Source organism: Rhinolophus sinicus, linkage group LG01 (assembly GCF_036562045.2).
Source record: "Rhinolophus sinicus isolate RSC01 linkage group LG01, ASM3656204v1, whole genome shotgun sequence".
In the NCBI taxonomy this organism is placed as follows: domain Eukaryota; kingdom Metazoa; phylum Chordata; class Mammalia; order Chiroptera; family Rhinolophidae; genus Rhinolophus; species Rhinolophus sinicus.
This window is the reverse complement of record NC_133751.1, coordinates 35,944,216-35,968,735: the sequence shown is the minus strand read 5'-3', so window position 1 is coordinate 35,968,735 and position 24,520 is coordinate 35,944,216. Positions and strand designations below refer to the sequence as shown.

The following is a 24,520-nucleotide window of genomic DNA, read 5'->3' as shown; positions in this document are numbered from 1 at the left end:
TTAGAAATAGACCTAGTTGATATGTGCTTCCAATTAAAAGGAGAATTCCTCTGAGAAAACGGAATACATATATAAAGATATGAGAATTAATCAATATAAGAAATGATTAGCAACAACTAACAGTCTTAATGCAAAAGATGGATTCCAGGGTGTTATGTCAATGTCTCTAAGTTTTGAATCAAGCTGTTCTCAGACTTGGGTAAATGGGCTTATTTTTAAAAGGCTACCTTCTGATCTTGTGCCTTAATTTACTCTTGTCTTATTTAGAAACACTAATAGGCCCTCCCTGTGCACGGGCACATTTATAGTTGTCCAGAACACACAAGGATAACACAATCAAACTGATAACATGATCATCTTCCCTGACCCGACTCTCTTAGAGATGCTGTGAGGCATTTTAAGTAAGTTCATATAGCAGGAAAAAAAAAAAAAGTTGTTTTTTCAGGTTGAGACCAGATCTTCCAGGAACTGGAGAAGCCAGTTCCTGGAAGGTTTTGAATATGTTAGACTATCTGTACATTGCCTTTCTGACATGTCAGTAGAAATTGCAAACTATTATCACCACCACTAATTTACTTTTCTGACAAAGAAAAAGTATACTTAAAAAAATGAGAAAAGAAAGAGAAATCTTAATGATAGGTTCTTGAACATTATCAGCATTACTGTAAATTAGCTTTTGTGCCAGAACAGCCTGTTTGGTGCCAGGGACAATTCAAAAGCTTTACAATACAAAACGGTGAGGTTAACACAATGTTGTCTAGACAGCAATCATGTGACAGTACAGTCAAACCATTATTGCAAAGTTAAAAAACAAAATAAAATGAAGGATGCAAAATTACTTTTAATTACTTTTTGGTGCCAGATACTGCCCCCCTAAGCTAAGCTATTTTTTTACATTATTTCTTCTGTTCCAGGAGATTTTTTCAAGTAACTACCCTGGCCACAGGTAGTGATTTAAAATGCAAGGGTTTAGGCTTCAGTTTTACTTGTGCACAAATTCAGATTGGCCATGAACTCTTCAGCTCAGCTCTGCCATTGCCAGTTCTTCAATATACCTGTGTTGGGGAATTTAGGCCCACACCCTGCCAAGACCAGGGCCAATTGTTTCATAAGTTGGCAGTCAGGACAGTGTCTTAGCAACCAAGTGACTCACCTCTTAAATTATCTCATTATTCTCTTACCCTAAATTGGGAGAAAGCTCATAATTTCCTTCCAATATATTTTCCTGCCACAATTTAGTTTCTCTTTTAATTATATGCAGGAAAAGAGGGTTTCATTGTGGTGGTGCCTTTCTTTTCCTGACCATTTAGGGTCTTTTAAATTAGAATACATTCTTCATGAATATATATGTATATATACATATACATATACACATAAATTAAAACTTCATCTGTTGCTTCCTTTAATCTCTATATTTTAAAAATATACTTTTTTTTTTCTGTTAGTTTAGGACACGTTCCAACTTCCAATCCCCAATTTAGATTACATGCTCTGAAACTAACTCCAAACATTTACTGAGTTTGAAGGTCACAGTGCTATTGATTGATTTCTAGTTATAATGTATGTTGTCCTAACATGAGTTGTGCTTTTTTTCTGTAACTTTGGGCTGAATCCAAAAATGCAAGGATCAAAGCATCTGGACTTGTTGCTTTCATGTTTGGCATATAAAGGGGCTGGCAGTCACCAATGTGGTCTTGGCTGGGTCCTACTTGTTTTCATTCTCTGATGTGAAACAGTTGGGAATCACAGACCCTCCAACAGCTAGAGTGGACTCAATAAAAATTGGCTTAATAATCTGCCAAGCATTTGGAAGTGCCAGTCTCCACAGTTTTTCAGCAGTTATTGGCCATGACATATTTCTTTCTTTCTTTTTTTCTTTTTTTAAGGAAAGAATTTGCTGTGAAATTAGTTTTGAGATCAACAGTTGAAATAGGTAAACTATTCATCAGAGTAAACTGACTTTATCATCTTTGATCTCATTTAATCCATTATTTTGCATTTCATTTTTCTTATGTGATAGTTTCTTTTATCCACTTGTTTTGTCTTTCTCATGAAAATCAAACATGAAATATAGCAAATAACAGAGAGGGCTTAAACATTTGACAATTCTATCTAAAGTTTACTAATTTAAGAAAGTTATCTAGTTATCTTAACGTTTCCAATTACTTAGATGTAAAACATTCCATATTAAATAATTGAAATTTGATTCCAGTAAAGAATATTTAAATATTTATAAAGCAGTATCATATACGTGAACATCTATTCTGATCAGGGTGAGGGATTTTTCAAATAGATTTTCATTACATTAAACTCTAAAGAAATGTTCTTTATGTTGAATTTTATTACTATGAATACTTTTTTAAAAGTTAAATTGTTAGCTAAGTCTTGTAAATATTTTCATTATTTAGGAATTTCATTTGTTTTCAATATAGTTTTTATATTTACTACATTTTACCTACCTACTACATTTATCTACTACATTTTACATTTATCTACCATTTTACCTTTCTCTACTACATTGTTTTCCACCAAATAGTTGCAGTTGACATACATTTTCTATGGATTGTTAATATCTTCCAAGAGAAGGCTGCACCAGGGTAAATTTCATAGCACTGGGGATGGCGATATAGTCCAAAGTTACTCTGTAGTTAAACTAGAGCCCTAATTTGAATTTCTACTCTAGTCATTGAAATTAGAAAAAAAGGAAGCAATAATAAGCTTAAAAATTGGAAAGGAAGAAAATTATCATTATTTACTAATAATATGTTTACTCATCAGGAAAATTCAAGAAAATGAATTAAAAAGCTTCCCAAGAAATAAATGCTTTGGATAAGTTTGTCGGGGCAATGTTAACATTTCAAAATCATGTATAGAAACAATGGCAAGTTAAGAGATAAAATGGACATCACTTTTACAATAATAATAATAGCAGCCAGAAGTGAAATATAGAAGAAGAAATTAGCAGGAAATACGTAATATCTATGAAAAGAAAATCATAAGATGCTATTAAAGAAACAAGAGTTAAATTAACCAAACATGTATAATCTTTTTAAATAGGAAGATACAACATCTGAAAGAATTTTCTTTCGTCAATTTGTATATTTAATGTTAAATTTATAAGAAAATAATACTTTTTGGAAATAGACATGCTGTTTCTAAAGTTTATGTGGAAAAATAAACAAGCAAGAAGAGCAGGAACAATTCTGAAAAATGAAAATAATGAAAGACCAAGCCCAATGTTAAACCACATTGTAATGTTACAATAATTAAAACAGTGTGATGCTGGCACATGACTAGAGAGATTGATTAATGAAATAGACCAAAGGGGCCACAAACAGACTCAGATATAGATAGACATTAGTGTATGATAAAAGTAGCATTATAAATTAGTAAGGGGGAAAGTTTTATTCTATAACTACATTGGAACAACTGAGTAAATATCTTGAATAAAGTTGAATCGCTACCTCACTTGATACATAAAAATAAATTCCCAAATGGATCAAATACTCAAAGCCATAGGAGAATGTTTTTATAATCTGAGTGGGGAAGAGGGTCTTTTCAAGTAGATGTGAATCTAGAAGCTATTTAAAAAGGAGGATAAATTCAGTTGCATAAGTGTAAAAGAATTCTGCATGGATTAAAAAAAAGCATAAAAATGTAAATTAAAAACAAGGACTGTAATGATGATACAAAAATAAAAAGAATTATTTTCCTAATAGTTGAACATTTCCTTTGAATAATTAGATAAAAGTGAACATAATGAAATTTGGGCAAAGAGTGTCAAAGACTGCAGAACAGGGAAAATAAATGGCTATGTAACAAATAAAAAGATTTCAATCTCATTTATAATGACAATTTTAAATTAAAACCATATAGGGATATACCTTTTACTTTTCCGTTTGGAAAACAGAATCTAAAACTGATATATTACGTTAATATGAATGTGGAAAAACCTTATTTTTCATGAAATTATGTCAATAAATGGAACAATTTGTATGACAAGCAATTTGGCAACACCTAAGCTTTGAAAACATGCACACCCTTTGATCAAGCTACTCTGCTTCTAGGAATTTATTGCACAAATATACGTACTCATGCACAGAATGACATATACCTATTGCAGGATTGTCTTTAATGGGAGCGTTAAAACAACCTAACTGGACTTCAGTGGGAGCCAAGAAATAATGATACTACATTCACAAAGTAGAATATTATGCTGCTGTTAAAAGGATGGAGCATAAATTAGGAATTTTATTTTTCTAATATAAAAGCTGTGTGCTTGTACCAGTGACACCATTATACCAGCAAAAATCCAGTCTTCTTCTTTCTGTCACTCATTAATTCTCACCATGTGGCTTGCCACCTACTTATTGTAAGATGCTTGTTCCATTTCCAACATTTCACTGATATTTTAGGCAGAGTGAATCATACATTCTACACGCTTTCACAGAACATGCCAGAAAGCCCCAGCTGTCAACTTCTGCTTTCTTGTCACTGGCCAGAACTGTATTAAATAGCCACTCAGATGGAAAGTTTCCTTGAAAATATTGTATTTTAGCCGGATACATTTTTACCCAGCACAACCTTCCCTTGTAAGGAAGGGGCGATTGTTTGGGATTGGGTAAGAAAGAGTTTTGTGTTTTTACATCTGTGTGTGTGTTTGTGTGTGTGCCACTTATTTACATGGGGGGTATCTACGAGGAGGAATAAGAAACAGGTGGTTTTATTTTCCTTTTAGGAGGAAAACTGAAGATTATAGATGAGAATAAAGATATCCTTTCTACTGTATAATACTGTCTGTTAAATTTTATACCATATGCCTATATTACTTATAAATTTTTTCATTAAAAAATTAAAGTTCCTTTAAAAATGCCCTTCAGTGAGATTCTTCAAAAGTTCTAATTCACATAATTTCCTTAATTAAATTCTCTATTATTAAAAGGATAATTTCTACCATATAATTTTCACCATTAGAAAAATCTATTAACCCTTTAGTAAATGAGTTTGCCACTTATAGATGGGTTAGAACAAATTACTTGTAATTTCTCTAAGATTTAATTTTCTCATGCACAACATGGGGATAAGGTTATTGTTGGAGCATCAAACTAGATAATGTATGTAATGCATTTTAACATCGTACCAGGTGCATAGTAGATGTTTCACAAATGGTACCTACTATTTATATTATAATAATTATTATTCCTGAGAACATTCATATGAGGCTGTGTACTTTCTCTTCAAATAACATGAAAAAAAATAATAATATAAAGATTGGCTCGTTCAGAAATAGTTCAGTATAAAGAAATCTGCAATAGGAACCATAGTCTGTACTATGTCTTAACCATAGTCTAACACCATCAGAATTTCTACAAGCTTTATGTCATGTCATATGAGCAGCTAGGTCACTAGGTTCAATTCTGTAAAATGGGTATATATCCTCTAGCTTCAATACTATTAATGTTTGGTTCTGGACATGGGAAATGACAAATCAGTGTTGAACATATTTCTGCAGGATTAAAAGGAAATTGAAATTTCTGATTCAACTGTAAATTTGTGACACCTTACCTTTCATTAGCAATTTGTGGCAAAACTTGACTTTCTAAAAAGTCAAAATATAGAGGTGGTGGGTAGTTAACATAAGTGAGAGACATATTTGAAAAGTGAAACGAAAGTAGTAAAACATATTTGCACTTTGACATTCATAGTTAGCCCAAATTCTAAACATCACCACTGGTGTATGTCCCACAAATAAAACGTAATATATTATAACTGTGAAAAAAAAAAAAAGTCTAAATGTTTCCTTTAGACTGTTAATGATTTTGCAAATAAAAGACTAAAGCTATTTATTAAGCAGTTAGTTTTCTTTTATGATCTATTTTCCACAAAGAAACAAAGATATTTTATCACCTAAAAAGATATTTTTGCTTACGAAGATGATAGAAAAATATCAGCTGAACAAGTAGGTGCTGGATGATCAATGAAACTCAAACGCCGTTTATCGTATCAGCTGCACGGTACATCTATCACATTTGTTCCTCAGGAAAAGAAAAAGACAAAATATTTTATGCCCTCATTCTTAAGAACTGACTGTATATTGTGAAAACTTTTAAAGTTTTAAATTTGAAAGCAAGGTGTCTGATCTACTGTAATAGCATGCCAAGTTTAACATTTAGCATAGCTGATTATTTCAGAATCTTATTGTGTTTCTTTTTAAATTAAATATATATTGAAGATTGTCTAATATTGATTTAATGCTGCATGTATATGAAGTTTCAGAAATCTTTGTAAATAAACGTATTCAAATATTTCTACTGTCTTTGGAAATTGGATATAACATTTCCAATATACAGGCAAGACAACAGAAAGAAAGAGATTTGATTTACCCCAAGTTTCTTGAAATGTTAGTGACATCTTTAAAAAGTAACCAAGTTTTAGGCCATTGTTCAGAAAGGTTGTCTTTAACTCTTGGCCAAAATATGCAAGTCTTGCTATTTTCCAAACCATTAACTGTATCAGTAACAGAGATACACAGGGCGGAATGTTGAAATCAAAAGGAGCTGAATACTTTTCTTTGTGCTCCCTTATCCCGTGGCCTTCACCAGCAGGGCTGTGTCTTATACATTTCAGTCTTTAAGATGTTCACTTATCTTCCCCTTCCTTCACTCCAAAGCTCCTGGGGAGGGTTCTGAAGAGGGGAGGGAATGCAAAAACTCTGGTGTAGCACCAGGCCAGAAGAAGGAAGAAGCTAAATAATAATCATTGTAAGCCTTATGTATTTGTATACTAATACTGCTGTTTTTATAGTAAACATTTGGGCATTCATTTCAGAATCTTTTATGAGGTAAAAATTTTAGGGTTGAAAGTATTTCTTTCATCATTTCTTCAAAGCACCAGCACACTTTCAGGTATTTCACAATTTGCACATATAATCTTTAAAACTAAGAGAAGTAACTCTCTGAGGGAGCACATGTGAGAAAAAGGCAGGGGGCTGGGAGAGAGAAGGAAAGAAAACAATGTTAGGTTATACAACTCTTGCATCCTTAAAGACAGCTTGGAGACATGGAAACCATATGTGAACTTTTAGCTAATAAAATAAAATGCCAAAATGTGGTGGCTAAAGCTATTGCACCCAAAATGTAATTGGACATATGCTCATTTACTTGCTTATAATCAAAATATTAAAAAAACAAAAAACTATTTTGAATTCAGGCTAGGTGTAAGTACTGGACTAACTTATTTTATGTAATTATCTCACATGGAAAGAATGCATTTGTGCCATGGTGTTATTATGTTAAGAAAAGTAAACAATGTATAAGCTGGAATAGATAATACTGAAGTAAAACCAAAATGTTCTTATTGCCCATGTTAAAAAATGGAAAAGAACTTATTAATTTCACACTGAAGCTATTTTCCAATGAATGTGCTATTTGGCTTGTGTGCTTGCTGTAGATTTATCATGTTCACGCAAATGAATGTCAGTCTGTTTAGGTAATCAATGCAAATTTCATTTCTTCAGTTAAAAATAACAGCTTTTACAAGTCTGGTAAAATTGCTGGAATGTAAGGTTTTGGTTACTAAACTCAATTTATGTACTGCATAAATCTAGATTTCTCATGTGAATTCATTCAAGAATATCCAAATAGTATTAGGCTTCTCCTACTCAAAGGCTCTTTTGAGTTGGTTGATCTATTTATCTTTGTTTATGTACTTGTTTGTTTATCGGTTGGTTTCTTGAACAGTTAGAAAAAGCACAGTTATTTAAAATAATCAGATCTTGAAATAGGTCATATACACAGGCATTAATTAAGTATTAAATAGAGAAGACAGAGCAAATCAGGGTTTTTTTTAATACAAGCAATTATGAAAAATAATTTAAAAAATTAGACTGGATTAGAAATAAGGAACTACTGGCATATTTTTATTATCTCAGAAAACATTTGAGTAGGAAGTTTAAAAGAGACCAGATGACAGGATTACACGGAAAAAATTAAAACTCAAATTTCCTTCCTCTAAACAAGGTAGCATAAGAAACTAAACAAACAGAGATGAAATGTGTAGAGAACCTTCATAAAGCAGTTTTCAACTTGTGTAGGAGAACATAATCCAAATTGAGTGACAATGGCAGAACTTGATAATAGGCAGTGCTCACATACTTCTGTTAACTCATGTCATATGTATATAAACACATGTTTCACAAAGAATTTGCAAACTATCTGTATATAATCAATAGTTTACTGAAACATAATTCTATACTTAGGACATCGAGAATTATCCTAGGGTGAAGCAAGTCAGCAAAAATATTTTTGGATAAGGCAAATCTGAAGGTAGCTTCCCATCTGAGAGGGAAACACATCCAAGATCTGTGAATATAGAAACAGAGTCACAAAGGCTGGGGCAAACAAGGTAAGAACTGGAAAAAGGACATAGGTGGAGATGGAGAAAGATGTTCTCGTTAGGAGATGGTGCTGAAAAATCAAGGAACATTTTAAGGTACTCAAAAGGAAAAATCATTTTATATTGACTTGAATTGAAATCTGAAAATCAGGTTAATTGATTCTTCACTTTAAATTCAGTGTTGAAGCTTTTAAATTCATCTTCTTCCTTTTTTTTTTTTTTTACATGCCTGGGGAGGGGTGAGAAATAAGTGGATGTGGCTTAGAGAAGGGATGTAGAAGGCTCTATGGTTAATGCTGCAGTTTTATATTCAAGGGGGACTAGCGCTGGGACTGTCCATGAAATAATTAAGGTGTGGTATTGGTTTGTGTGGACAGTAATGGAAGAAGGGACTCTGCCTCCTAGTGTGTAGCCATTGAGTTGGAACTATCCTCATGGCGTCCAGAACACAGAAACTCAGCCACGGAAAGGTTAATTGACAGATCAGCTGCAAAAATGGGAATCCAAAAAAAAAAAAAATTAGGGAAAAAGAATCATAAGATCATCTCAGTTTATAACGAAGATAAAGATGACACAATCAGAGAGGAAATGAAAAATAATTTCATTTAATTTTCTTTTTCTATGAAAGAAAATCATGTCCTGAGGAACAGAGGGAAAAAGATCCTACCCAATGTGAAAATCAACTCTAGAGTAGCTCTGTCATCTCTGAATTTACACTCCATGTTCAGAGGGAAATATTGTTGTTTAAAAGGTTAAAAATAATTGCAAAAATCCTAATTACTTTCGCACCAACCCAATAGATCTTTCTAAATCAGAGACCAGTGTAGCTGCACACTTTATATCTCCAATAGGAAATTCTCAAAGTTTATCGATTTTAGTTTTAGCAGAGAAGTTTGCTTACTCTTAATCACATTTCCAAAAACAAACTCTGAAAAAAATATATGTATATGAACATATACTTAAATATATAAATAATATATAAGTGAAACAGCTCACATATTAAATGTTAATTATATGCCAGGCAATATATCAGATGACTTACTTATGCCACAGTGGTTAAAACTATGTGCTTTGGTGTCAAACTGCCTAGGTTCAAATTCTAACTTAGTCATTACTAACTTTGTTACCTTCTGCCAGGTGTCCTTTCTCTTAGTTTCCTCATTTTTACAAGCCAAGTAATATTTGCTTAATTCTTCATAGGGTTGTTGTGAAAATTAAATGGAATATTACAAACAAAGTGCTTAGAAAAGGGGCCAGTGTATAATAAGCGCCCATTTCATGTTAGTCCTCACAACACTACAAGGAGGTGAAAATTGAAAACTGTGGACTTGAAACATTTATCCAAGTTCATCCATTGAGTTATTAGTCAAGCTGGGAAATTTAACCCATGTATGCTTGGCCAGTCTGTCTTCACAGTGCTTTACTTAATATTCACCACTTGGACCTCTGCCTTCCTCTTCAATTGGCCTGCTAGGTGTTGGTCCACAGAAATGGGTCAGCCTCACAGAGCTCCACTTCCCTCCTGCACAGACTGTCAAACATTCTTTACTCTCCCCTGACCTCTGCAGAATTCAGTGAACCTAATCTACAGAACCAAAAACGTAACTCATTAGAAAAAGGAATAAAAGTTCAAATTTCTTCAGAAAACCAGAATGGCTCTTCAGTTTGTTTGTTTGCTTAGGATCATGTAACCTTCCAAAGAAAACATTTAAGATTTTAGAGAGGGAGTGATTTTCAGTGTTGGGAAAAAAAAATGACATGATAACTGGACAGATTTTGGCTCTAGAGGGGGCAATAGCATCTGAAATCATGAGACACTTCAAGTATCCTGTTAAAGTTAGAAAAATCCATTACCAAGTTGTAGAAGGAAAACAACTTGCGGAAATATCACCGACCGTTTCCAATCACTGGTACTCCATTCATTATATGCTTGAGTGGTTCCAGGAACAACAGAAGACCGTGCACTGTTACAATGCCAAGGACAAGAAAGGCAACTCAGTCTGTCGGACTGACTTCCCTTCACAGCAATCCGAACATTTCAGTCTTCACTTCTCTTGCCCAGATGAGTTAGTCACTGGGGAAGTGAAGCCCTGGCCACGGACATCTTTCTCAGAGAAGACTCGCTGCTCTCTTGTGGACCAGCGGCTGTTTCCAAAGTCTTCAGACCTGACAGACACAAACTCTATTTGGAACTGGCAACAATGCTGTATCAATCCATCTTCATTCTACCTTCCCTCAGTTCCTGATTTTAAGAGTTATCATCAGTTGCACACAATCTTTGTATAGTGTCTCCAATTCTTATATTATTAGGTTGGTGCAAAAGTAATTGCGGTTTAAAAGGTTAAAAATGGCAAAAACTGTAACTACTTCTGCACCAACCTAATACAAAACTGTTTTGTTGTCTGGAAGAGGAAACTGATGCTCCCGATATTAAGTTTAAAAGAGCAGGTACTAGCAAAGTGATGCTAACGGGGCTTGTACTCAAGTCTGTTGAGTTCCAAAATCCATGACCTTTCATATGGCAGGGTTTAGGGTGGTTTGGAAGGATGAAAAATGCAGGCAATAATATAGAATCTATACTAGAGTATAGGGAAAAAGACAAAAGTTTCATTTAAGCCAATCCAAAAAATAAGTGCCATTGAAAGAAATGGAAAATTTTAGGGAGGAGAGCATCCAGCTGGATAAGACAAGAAAAAAAAGTTTCCTAGCAAATGCTTTGTTATAAAAAATTGGGTGGGGCAGGGGAAGGTAAAATTTTAGCTTGCCTAAAGGTCCCACAAATTAGCTTTAAGCGGACATACTGTCAAGGGCCAAAATAAATAATTTTTGAGGCCATACTGAAACTACATTTTTAAATTCCCATTTGGCATGCTTATTCATTTATATTTTTATATTGAAATAGTTAACTTCTTACTGAGCTTACGCACACACATCCCAAACTTAAATTTAGTTAGCAACATGCTTATGAGTTAAATCTTTCAAATGAGAACTTAAACTTGGTTAAAAAAAATCTCTAAAAATTAAGACTGGGTAACCAGTTTTAATATGATGACCTTGGTAGTAAGACTATATTATGTCTAGATAATAAAACCACACTTACCCAAAAATAAAAGACCTAGTTGCTTAGTCTTGAGATGGTCTTATTTGATTTGCATATCTAGTAATTACTGTGTAAGTATGTTGGAGACCCTTGTGAAAAGAATTAGAAACTGGGGTTTATCACACAGATATACCTTGAAAGTTCTCTGACTGTAGAAGAGCCAAAAGATTTTGTTAGATAACTATGCTCTTATCACTGATTCTGGATTGAACGGTTGTGAATTTATCCCTTAGCCTTTTGTTCTTCTCTAAAAAATTGGTAACTTAGAATCATAAAATTGGCATCATTGATTTACTTTATATTTTCTACTCGCTTTAAGGTTTTGTCATAATATCTCCAGCTCATCCAAAAAAAAAAAAAAAAATATATCTCCAGCTCAGGAAAGAATAAATTTATGCAGGGCTTGAGTTAGGGAACAGCTGGTATTGAAAATGTTTCTCTTCTTTAAGCCCTTTCCCTTCCTTATCCAAACAGAGAGAAGACGGATCTGTTTTCTTCTACTCAAAAGGAGTGGAGTGAAATCCAAGTCCTCCAAAAAAGAGACGGAATGCTATTCTACCTCACTATTCACTCCTACTTCCATTTTTAACTTTTGGACTCACATCATTTTTAGAATGTTAAATCATTTTTCAAAGACAGCCTCCTAAAAGGTAGGTGAGGATTAGTTCCAGTTTAAGTGACATTTAAACATGCACATTAAAAAAAACAAAAAACAAAAAACAAAAAAAAACAAAGTAAAACAAACAGGCTGGACACCCTTTTCTTTTCCTTTTTAGCAATAAAGTTATAACATTGAAAACAACCCAGGGTGTTTGCAGCATCTCAAACTGCACCTCCTTGACCTTCCAAGTCCTCCAAAAAGAAGTTTGGGAAGACATGAGCTATTGAGAAGTTGCCAGTTAAGGAGTCAGTCTGGAAGCCACTTTAAACCAAAGTTGTGTAATCAGAACTGTTGGTCTGAAGCATGTGTTTGAGTAATGTATTAAATGGCATTAACATGGACAGTAAAACTCTTGCATTATTTTCTTCCCTGGGGGCATATAATGCAAAAACTTCATTGACTGGAGCCCGTTTGGTAAATGGGGCAGAAAATGCCTATAGAACTTATGTAATGTTATGAAGAAAGTGGAGCGTACGATGGCATATAAACCCTTAATGGCATTGTTTCCTAGATTCTCCATGTGCAGCAAAGGGGATACTGTTGCTGCTTGTAAGGGAACAACTCAATTACAATTAAAGCACCAACATGTACATTTCCTGGCACACATATGACTATGGGGCACAGATTAGAATTCATTTCATCAAGCTTTAATTTCATGTTCAGCCCCTTAAAAGTTCCATATCTCTTAAATATGCTGCCAGCAACCTGTTATCTGGTATAATGAAAAGCAGTGTAACCACTCAACAAATAAAATCCCATATAAAACCTAAACCTCAGTTTCACTTTTCAGGAACTGGTTTCATTGCTTCTTCCACCCACCGTTTCTCTCTGCCAGAGCCTCTAATGAGCAGCAACTCAGGCCAAACCCTGCCAAGTGTGAGCAGGTGGGTTTGATGGGATGTGAAATGTAGTTTGCCTATAACCAGACTACCATTAGCTAGCAAGACCACATGGATATTAGAGAAAGAGTGAGAAAAATTTAAGCGGGATGTTTATAAATAAGAATAAAAATAAACCATACTCTTTAATAATAATCCATTATTCATTTGAATAAAACTCATTATATGCTATAGCACATTTAAAGAAATATTTCTGGAAAGATTTCTTTTGTACTTTGCTAAATGTAAAATTAGTGGATTTCTATAAGAGGGAGGAAGCACATTTTGTTCTATCTTCACAAAGCCCAGAAAAGCAGAAGCTGTTTAAATGATAAAATCATTCATTCATTCTTTTTTTCATTCATTCATTTGCTTTCTCAAAAAAAAAAAAAAGGAAATTCCAAAAATAATTATTTTTACTTATTTCTTAGACAAATCAGTAAATGCAATCGTGGAGCCTATAAAACAAAACCAAGATTATTTTATTGTAACTTTGATTTGATTATCTAGTAACATTTTTAAAAGAAAGATATATTTTCATAGCTAATAATGTTTGGTTTAAATTATGATACATATGTTATGAAAAGAAATATGTTAAAGAAACTCAAGGGTGAATGTGAGAATCAAAACAGATGACGTGATATGGAAAGCATTTTGAAAGTGGTGAAACATTTCACAGACTTACCAGCTTATTATTATCTTTAGAGGTAAAATAGTGTGTGTGTGGGGGGAGTAGACAAAAGAGTGAAAAGTCAAGTATAGTACAAACTATGCAACTAGCCTGAGCATGGACCTGTGTAGGTCGTTTACCCTCTTGAAGACTCAGTTTCTGTTTATTTAAATAGTCCCTCTAACAAGTGCCTTATCCATCCACCACCCAAGCTTGCTGAGAGAGTCAACTATATTTAAAAGCACTTTTTTGAACTGCAAAGAGTAAATAATTTTGAAATCTGTAAAATGTGTTCTTCTTGATTATAGTGACCATTTAGGAGAACTACAAGTGAATTTCAGAAATAGGGACATTTCAGAAGCCTATTTTATACAAATGCAGGAATTCAGGTACTTCAGAAACTTTCATCTATAAATATGATTAGTGTCAATAAAACTCTATCCAATTAAATTACTTTGAACTTAAAAGTATAAACACAAATAAAATTCACATATTTCTTAATTTATTTGTTATATTGATAACAGCCATATTGTTTTTAAAAAGTTACATTTTCCTTTTAATATGTATAAAATATGTATAGTATGTATTATAAATGATATAAAATATAATAACAAATGTGTTAAAAATAATAAAATATACCTAACAACCATGAGCCTAAGAACTAGGACATAAGCAAAAATGTGTATATTAGATGGAGTCCTGGTAGGAAACAAATAAATAAGACTTAAAAGGATTTAACTGAAATGAATTAATACTGCACAGAGAATTAATAGCAGCGATGACTAAGTTTCCATGTTTTCTCCAATTATTGTGCTGTCAAATTCTTAGTTTCTGCCAGTTGAGTGAGTAAAACAGTGGTTATCTCACTACATGTTAATTTGCGTATCCTTGACTACTGATGAAATTGAACTTCTTTTCATGATTTTGCTTGACAAAAACGTTTCCTTTTTAATGAAACTTCTGTTCATATCTTTGTGCCCACTTTTCTAGAGAGGAATTATATTATTGACTAATGAGGTTTCTTTTTAATATTTGAGATAATTTTTTTATTGGTTATCATATTTCAAATATCTTTCCAGAGCTTGTGACTTGTATTTTTATTGTTTTTGTAGGCACGTAAGTTGTTAATGTAATCATATTCATCAATTTTTTTTCTTTTGGGGTCAGTGCTTTTAATGCAGTAAGAAAGTCTTCTTTACCCTAATTTCAGAGGGATCTCACCTACATTTTCTTCAAAAATTTTTAATTTTATATTTCTTACATAAATCTTTAAAACATTAGCAATCGGTTTTAACATAATGAGTGGAAGGGGCCAATTTAATTTTTAAATGTGAATTGAGTTTTTCTTTTTATTTATTTAGTAGTCTTTCATTTCCCAAGGGATCTACCATGCCACCCCTGTAATACCAAGGTTTCTTCTGTGCCTGAAACTGTATTGTGTCTGTCCTATGGGTCAGTCTGTCTATTCATGTGCTGATATCACACTTTCTTATTTACTATAGCTTCATTTTAATTCTTAATATCTGGTAGGATATGAGATCGGTGCTCTTTAAAAGAACCCCCAAGAGCTCTCTTGCCTTTTTCTGCCATGTGAGAACACAGAGAGAAGATGGAAACAGGCTCTAAGCAGGCACCAAATCTGCTGGCACCCTGATCTTGGAATTTCCAGGCTCCAATTTCCAGAGCTGCAAGAAATAAATGTTTACTGTGTAATCCACCCAGTGTGGTAGTTTGTCATAGCATCCTGTACAGACTAAGCCAAGAAGTAAAAACATTGTGCTTGCTTTCAAGAGCTAGAGACCATGCATATAATAGCATGGATTTGGAGATTAAAAAATATGGCTTCAGGTTCTGGCACACTTGTTATGTGACCTTGGGCAAGTTTATTACTATTTCTAAACCTAAGTTATTTCTATAAGTAAGGTGGGGGCAATAATATTTACTGTGCAGTGTTCATTTATTTATTGATAAATATTTGTCTTCACTAATATGTGACTGATTCAATACCAAATGCTGGGTGTGTAGTGATAAACAATGTATGTATTTCCTGTTCTCATAAAATTTATTGTCTTAGATATACAGAATTTTAAAATATCATTTAAATAACAAATTCTCAGGAAAAAGAAATCGATATGCAATAAGAGGCTGTTTTAATGATATTGTGTGTAAAATGTATGGAATTTAGTAAACAGTCAATAAATGATGGTAGTAGTATTACAAATAATAATTTTCCATATCTTTGGAATGACTGGTTTATCATAAATAAGCAATAAATGAACAATGTGTTATGTAACGAAAAAGTAAACTATGTGTTATAAGCATAACATTTCTTTAATGGTGTCAAAATTTGAAATTTGAATAATGGTCCATGCTATTTTCAAAAGTAGAACTTGGTGAAATACAAAATTGGTTAAGTAGATTTTTATCACATTTTAATTATTTCCACCAACTATATAGAATTGTATTTACATGAAAATCATCCTACATTTTCCAAAGGAGCATTTTCATATCTAAACTCAATTCACAAATTTACATAGTTTATTTTTTTTTTATTTTTAGAAATTGAGCGTCACATTTGTTCATGCAATCATTCACTAAATGCATATTACTAAAAGTTTACTATGTACCACATGTATCTTATACTAGGAATCATGTTGTGATATTTTGCAGTGGAATTTGAGAATTGTGTTGTTAGGAGGTGAGGATAGCCCAGAAAAAAGGAATGTGAGTTATTTTATGCTATTTATCAGATTATGAGTCATTCTGTTTTGTTTTATTTTTATAAATACAGAATAGAAATCAATTAACTCATTTTTCACCACACACTTATCAAGTGTCTGCTGTGTGTTAGGCATTGTCCAAGGTTCTGGAAATACAAAAATTAATCAGGTAATCTCCCTGTTCTGCTGTTAACAGCTAATTGGGAAATATTGATGGGTATAATCTGGTGTGATATTTAGAATATAACATCATTAATTATATGATATTTCATATATAATGAATATAAGACAGTATTATATTTAGAATATTTTATTACAAGGTTTCTAAAATAAATTTAGACCAAGAGAAGCGAATCTTACCACATTCCACACTGCTTTTTCCCAACTATTTTCATCTGTTCTAAAAATCAGTGATTCTAAAATGGTCTTTTAAAACATATTAAGATGAAACTATTGGAACCATGTCACAGAAGCTTGTTTTTGTAAGGGATTTGAGAAATACGCATTATGCTTATTATTTGAAGAAAGAAACAAAAGATCTTTTGAAATCTGATACTTATTGGTACATTCAGTATCTCGTATCCAACTCAGCCAAGGTAATCTCAAATTTTCTACGTCTTTAGTTCAACAATTTTTAAGAAAAAAGATAAATCAATAATTTTGCAGGGCAAGGGAAAGAAATCTCTGTGGATATCAAATAGCAGTGAAAGCTTTAAGCTTAGGTGCTAACCTTAGTTGAGCCATGGCTTTATTGTTGGGAATTAAAATTCTCTAGAATATTTGAAACTCAGCATTTATCATTTTCACCCCTTAAAATTACAATGATTTGCTGACCAAATAATAACTGGGTGAGACTAATGGTACAAATAGGCTAATCCAAAAGGGTAGACGTTCATCAATTTATAATTATTTATTGAGTTTTCTGCTCTGCATATGTTATGGAAGTTTTGCTTCCGGGGTTTGCTTTTGATCCAGACATATATAAACTGTGGTTCTTTGTGGAATCAGAGAGGACTGACATAATAGCCACAAAAAGTTTTTAGATCGGAAAGAAATAGTAGGATTAATGATGCAATGACTATAAGATATTTTGACCTTTTAATTTCTGTCTTCATTGACTCTGCCTACACTTTTGTCTTGTTTATTCTATTTTCACTAGAAATGGGGAGGTTGATAGAGTCATGGAGAGCTAAACCTTTTATAGCAGTTTTATTTTTATTTTTTCTAAATAAATGAAGTACTCATCATAGACGGAATTGGTGGCTATGTAAATATTATACTTTTACTTCTTACCAAAGTAAGGTACAGGAAAAACTCTACAAATAGGATGTCTTTTGTTCACTTTTCCTTAAATGCTATTTGAAAATTCCAGTACAGTCAGAGTCTAGATGAATGGGAGTCGTGAAATATATTTCAAATTGTGTCCCAAATAATATTTTGTAGTTCTAGGCACCCTTCCCTATATTAAAGCAACTATGATCACAACAAAATAACTTTTATTCAAAATACTACATTGAAAAATATGTAAAGATCACAGGCTCCTGAGGCTGGTGTGAGGGAAATGTAAGAATATAGATCTGAACATATGGGAGTTTCTAGATGATATATTAAGGATTTGGAGTAATCTTTCACTTTAAAGATGTGGCAGAAGCTTGCTATTTATTCACCAAATTGTTTATCCTTCCCAGGCTCTATTGCAATGCAATGTGGATAGAACTAACGTAAGCTATTTCCAGAGTTACCCTATACAGTCTCCTGACAAATGAGCCTCCATTGTCTCCTTACATTGTCTCTCCCCATCTGTAGGCTGAGTATGGAGAATTCCAAGCACCTAGAAGAGGATAGAGTTACACAAAAACAAAACCATGAGAATTTCTCCTTGGAAGAAAGCTAAGCCTGAAGAACTACTCAACCCAGAATACTGCATTACACTATTGTATGCCTAAGAATAAATTCTCATTGTATCAAGCCACTAACAGAATTGTCTGCCTATGTGTCTCATGACTAATTCAAAAGATTCCAAGAATGAGACAAAGTAGAAAGGCTATCACCAACATTCTAGAATCTGTATCGTTTATGGACACATTAAGCGTAGTCTGGAGGGCTATCAAAATAGACATCATCCCTTATGTTGATGTCTAATGTTGTCAGAATTCCATCATGAGAGTGAGAAGTCCTTTAGTGTCCTTTTCTAAAATGTAAATTTTCAAGGAGAGGAAATGGGCTTTCATGAAGACATTTTCTTACATAACTGGAGAGAAAAGGGTGATTTTGGAGAAAAGAACGCTAAATAAGCAGGGAAAGAGTGAGAAATACCAGGCAATGGCAGACACGAACTACACTTAATTCTCTTTAGGGGCATGGTGTTAAAGGTAATGGAAAACATGACCTCTCTTATAATCCTTCTTGGTTCCATGAGTAATGGAAGATGGGTAATGACATCATTTCGAACAAAATGAATCATGACACTTGATTATTCAAAATCTCTTGTATCTCTGTTGCATTATTTTTCACATTTGTTTTACATTCATTCGATAGCCAGATACTGTGTAGGGACTTTAAGATAAAAAATTTAAAAAAAATGAAAAATAGACACAGCCTCTAACATCATGAAGCTTGCAGTCAGGTCATGGGCAGAGACATAATATATAGATAGGTATATAAATATGTAAGTGCAATTGTGTAATTATAATTTAGCATGAAAGAATATAATAGAGTGATCTGAGTGCTATATTAGAGTTGAGGAAAGAGAGAGCCTCTATGATAACGCAAATTTTCAGTCTGAAAAGAAAATGAGTTTGGCAGGTGGGAGGGTAGAGAAAGAAGGGAGAATCTAAGTGAGTGGAGAAAGGATACAGACAATATCCAAAGACAAAGGAGATGAACAACATCCAAAGAGAGGAACCAGCGTGTGTGCAAGTATGCAAAAACTTGGAGATGAGAAGGAATGTGATATACTCAAGGAACAGAGAAGGCCAAAGGGTTTATAGAGTGAATTAGAAAGGGAGCAGCAAAACATGGAGGTAGAAAGGAGTTGGATCACACAGAGCATTGTAGGTCATTTCAAGGATTTTGAACTTTATCTGAAGAGCAATGGGAGATCATTGAAAACTTTTAAGGAGGGAACCACATGAACTGTTCTGGCTTTTAAAAGGTCATTTGCCTACCGTGGAGAATGCATTTGAAGGAAAAGAATGGATTCAGGAAGAGCTGTTTGGAAGTTACATCTGAAGTCCAGGCAAGAGCTGATGGTGGTTTGTATTAGGATTGTTGCAAGGGAGACAGAAAGAAGTTTGAAAAGTCAATATATATGTGTAGGGGTGAAATCAATAGGAATGATTCTATGTGGACATTAAAGGAGAAGGAGTAGACAAAGCTGACTGCCAGAATTCAGACTTGAGCCATTGGAGGTTATTTTGTTCTGTATTTCTTATATGTCTCTTACTCCCAAATGAGCTTCAGGACAAGACTACTTTCTCCTTCATGTCAACATTTTAGCACCTAGTCTAACAATACAAATATAATAGATGATTAGGATGTTGAAATAATAAATGAATCAATGTATATATGCATAAATAAATGAACACAGAGCATTTTGAATACTTAATTAGTTCATAAACTATTCAACTAAAGCTTCCAAGGCTGATTACAAAATTTCAGATATTAATTTATATCTTTTATCTGTGTATTATTATCCTTTTTCTCTCCTCATTCAACTAGACACCAAGGCCCTGGATTACATTACTTAACAGACATTTGTGCAGGTGAGTTTGTTAGAAAATTCTAAATCTATACAGAGAGGCACTGAGGCTGCTGAGGTTCCTAAGACCTGAAGAGGCCACATAGGTGGTGGCTGTGGGCTTCTTAGGGATAACCTGTGAATAGTCTCTATGACTATACTTGTCATAGTCTTTATGTTAGTCATAGAGGCTATGACTAACAGAGTCTCTATGACTATACCTCCCTACCAGCATCTTAGCAACCTTGACATATTTCTAGGGATAGGGAAATTGCTCAAAATCCCTTAGGTAAATTACCATTCCACCTAGAGTAATGGACGACCAAATAGAAGCTACTTAACTTCTCGTACACTTGGATTTGTGGCCTGACATTCGTATCTATGGTACATACTTTGTGACTGACATAGTGCTGATTAATTTAATATGTTAACTTGGCTAGAACATAGTGCCCAGATATGTGATTAAACATTACTCTTGATGTTTCTGTGAGGGTGATTAAAATTTAAATCGGGAGACTGAGTAAAGCAGGTAATGTAGTGGGCCACATTCAGTTGAAGGCCCGAATAAAACAAAACAAAAGTCTGACTTCCCATGAGCAAGAGTGTTCTGCATGGCCTTTGGAACTAAACTATAATCATGGCTTCTTCCTGATCTCCAGTTTGATGGATTTTGCACTTGATTTGCTGTATTAGCTCTTGTCGGCATCTCCAGACATCCCACCCTTCAGATTTTGGACTTGCCAGCCTCTGTAATTGTGTGAGCCTATTCCTTAAAATATACATATATTTTGGTTCTGTTTCTCAGAGAATCCTGAGTAATCAAGAGATTAATAATTATTGAATGCTTTTGAAGATGTTTTTATATTGTCTCAGGAATCCAGCCATACTTAAAAATATGTATTATTACCAATTTGCCACAATATAATGAATCCTTATAAATTCATTGAGGTTAATGGTTGTCTGTCCACAATGAAATTAATTTAGAAATAACTAACAAAAAATATATGGACAAACTCCAAATATTTGTAAAATAAACAACAACTTCTACATATCCCATGAGTCAAAAGTAAGCCATAATTAAAATTAGAAAACATTTTGAAGGAAATGAAAATTAAAAAAAAAAAAAAAAAAGATATATCAAAATGTGTGGGATGCAGCTCAAACTGCCACTGGAGGAAAAACTATAGTTTCCAAAGCTCATATAAAACAAAGAAAAAGTTTCAAAATCAATTATCTGAGCATCCACATTAAAAATATAAATAAAAAAGAGCAAATTAAATTCAAAGTAAGCAGAAGAACAGAAATAATATAGATGAGAGCAGATATCAATGAAACAGAAAATAGACAATATATAGTAGCAATTAGATTAAAAAAACTGTAATTTTAAAATTTTGATAAGTATTTTGAAGAATTCATGAATCCTGAGCTAGAACGATCAAAGAAAAAAGAAAAAAATACCAAAATTACTAATATAAGGAATACTAGGCAATATTATGTACAATTTTGTGGTAATAAATTTGACAACTTCAATGAAATGCACAAATATTTTAAAGACACAAATTACCAAAATTGTCTCAAAAATAAATAGAAACCTGAAAGGTTTTATATCTATTAAAGAAACTGAATTTGTAATTAAAAAACTTCCCCAAAGTAAATTCCAGACCCAGATAGCTTCACTAGCAAATTTATGCTCAAAACAAGACTTTTCAAGGAAAAACAAAACAAAACAAATAAAACTACAGAGCAGTAACCCTCATAAATATCAATGTAAAAATGTTTAACAAAATTTTAGCAAATCAAATTCAACAATTTTAAAACAGCTGATATATCATGTTAGGGTTTATCCCAGTAATGCATGTTTGATTTACCATCTGAAAAGCAATCAGTGGAATTCATTATATCAACAAAATGAAAGAGAAAAAAACACATGATGATTAAAGTTGATGCAGAAAAATTATTTAACAAAATTCGTCAGCCATTTATGACTAAAAACACCATAATTAGCACTGTTGGTGGGATTGCAGATTGGTGCAGCCACTATGGAAAATGGTATAGAGGTATCTCAAAAAACTGAAAATGGAACTACCTTATGACCCAGCAATTCCACTCCTAGGTATCTATCTGGAGAAATCCAAAACTCTAGTTCAAAACAATCTATGTACCCCAATGTTTATTGCAGGACTATACACAACAGCCAAGACATGGAAACAACCAAAATGCCCATCGGTAGACCACTGGATTAAGAAACTGTGGTACCTTTATACAATGGAGTATTACACAGCCATAAAGAATGAAATTTTACCATTTGCAGCAATATGGATGGAACATTATGCTAAGTGAAATAAGTCAGACAGAGAAAGAGAAATACCATATGATCTCACTTATATGTGGAATCTAAAGAAAAGAATAAATGAATGAACTAATCAGAAACAGTCTCAGAGACATAGAGGAAAAACTGAGGGTTGCTAGATGGGAGGGGGAGATGGGGATAAGGGGGAAGATAAGGGGATTAGAAAGCACAACTGGTAACTACCAGATTGCCACGGGGATGCAAAAGTCAATTTGGGGAATGTAATCAATAATGTTGTAAAGATTTTGTAGGGTATCTAATGGACACTTGTTTTATTAGGGAGACCACTTCAGAGATGATGTACATGTCTGATCACTGCACTGTACATCTGAAGCTGAAGCTGAACAATAATGAATCTCAACTATAATTATATATGTACATATACATATATATATATATTTACAAGAAGTGGAGTACAACAGCATTAGGAATAGAGACAATGGAAATGTAATAGCTTTATGCAATGTCAGAAGGGTAGTAAATTGGGGGAGGGGGTTATCATTTTGTGAGGGATATAAATGATAAATGTCTAACTATTACATTGGTTTGTACACCTGAAACTAAACAAACAAAAAAAAAGAAGGAGAACTAAATAGAAACTTCTTCAACTTGAAAAAGTGCATCCAAGAAAAATTTATACCTATTATCATACTTCTTGATACGTTCAACATTGTATTAAAAGTTCTAGCCAGTTAAGTGAGGAAAAAAAAAAGTCACAAAAATTGGAAAGAAAAATCAAAAGTTCTTTTTTGGCAAATTCATAAATAGAAATTCATAAGGAATCCACAAAATTGCTTCTAGAGCTAGTAAGATAGGTTATCACTGCTATAGGATATAAGATTAATAAACAAAAAATTAATTATATTTCTATATTTCTGTACACATGCAAAAATACGACGATTGAAGTTAGTGGTTAAAATAGTTTCAAAAATATAAAGCACTTAGGGGTAAATTTAATAAAACGTAGGTAAAATACTCATACTCTATACTCTGAAAAATAGAAAACATTTTTGAAAGAAAATAAGGACTTAAATGAAGGAATTATGCCATGTTCATATATTGAAAAACTCAATATTGTTCATATTGATGTATAGATTGAACACAATCTAAATTAAAATCTCAGTGGGCTTTTTAAAAAGTAGGAATTGACAAACTAGTTCTAAAATTTATATGGAAAGCCAAAGGACCTAGTATTGCCAAAAGAATGTTATAAAAAAAAGAGCAATGTTAGAAAACTTAATTATCTGACTTCAAGGCTTACTTATTATAAAGCTATAACAGGACAGTGTGGTATTGGTATAAAAATAGACAATAAGTTAAATGGAACAAAACAGAGAATCTAGAAATAGACTAATGCATATATGGTCAATTGATTTTGAACAAAGGTGCTAAAGTAATTTAATGGAGAAAGGCTATTCTTTCCAATATATGGTGCTAGAACACCGGGTACCCACGTAGGGGGAAAAAAAAATCTCATTCTTTAAGCCACACACAAAAATTATCTCAAAAAGCACAATAGATTTAAATATAAAAGCTAATATAAAAAAATTCTAGAAGAAAATCTTTGTGACCTTGGAGAAGGCAAAGATTGCTTAGATAGAACAATAAAAGTACAAACAAAAAAAAGTTAGTAAATTTGACATCATCAAAATTAAAAATTTCTGCTTTTAAAGACACCATTAAGAAAATGAATAAGCAAGCTGGCAGAAACACATGGGCTGGCAGAAAATCTTCACCCTACATGTATCTGAGAAGGACCTATATTTTACAATTCGATCAGAAAATAAATCCAATTGAAGTAGATAAAAGACTTAAACAGAGATTTTTCCAAACATGTATAAGTGGATATAAAGTCATGAAAAAAGTGCTCAAGCTCATTAGTTCTCATGTAAATGCAAATTTAAACCATAACGAGATACTATTACACAGCCACTCAAAAGGCTAAAATGAATACAAAGTCAGGTATTGATGAGTATGTGGATACAGAGGACCTGGGAACTCATACGAG

At 33.0% G+C, this 24,520-nt stretch overlaps 1 protein-coding gene across 2 annotated transcripts in view; it reads right to left on the bottom strand.

The window, feature by feature from the left end:
- Positions 1-24,520, bottom strand: part of LOC109449436 (multiple epidermal growth factor-like domains protein 6) — a 731,002-nt gene that overhangs the window by 13,813 nt on the left and 692,669 nt on the right. The window contains exon 25 of one of the 2 annotated variants that reach the window (XM_074327483.1): positions 9,459-10,560. The exons of the other annotated variant lie outside the window; for it this stretch is intronic. Coding sequence (XP_074183584.1) covers positions 10,466-10,560 — 95 coding nt within the window. The 3' untranslated portion in view covers positions 9,459-10,465. Of the gene's footprint in view, positions 1-9,458; positions 10,561-24,520 lie in introns of those variants that run through there. 2 annotated transcript variants of the gene reach the window in all.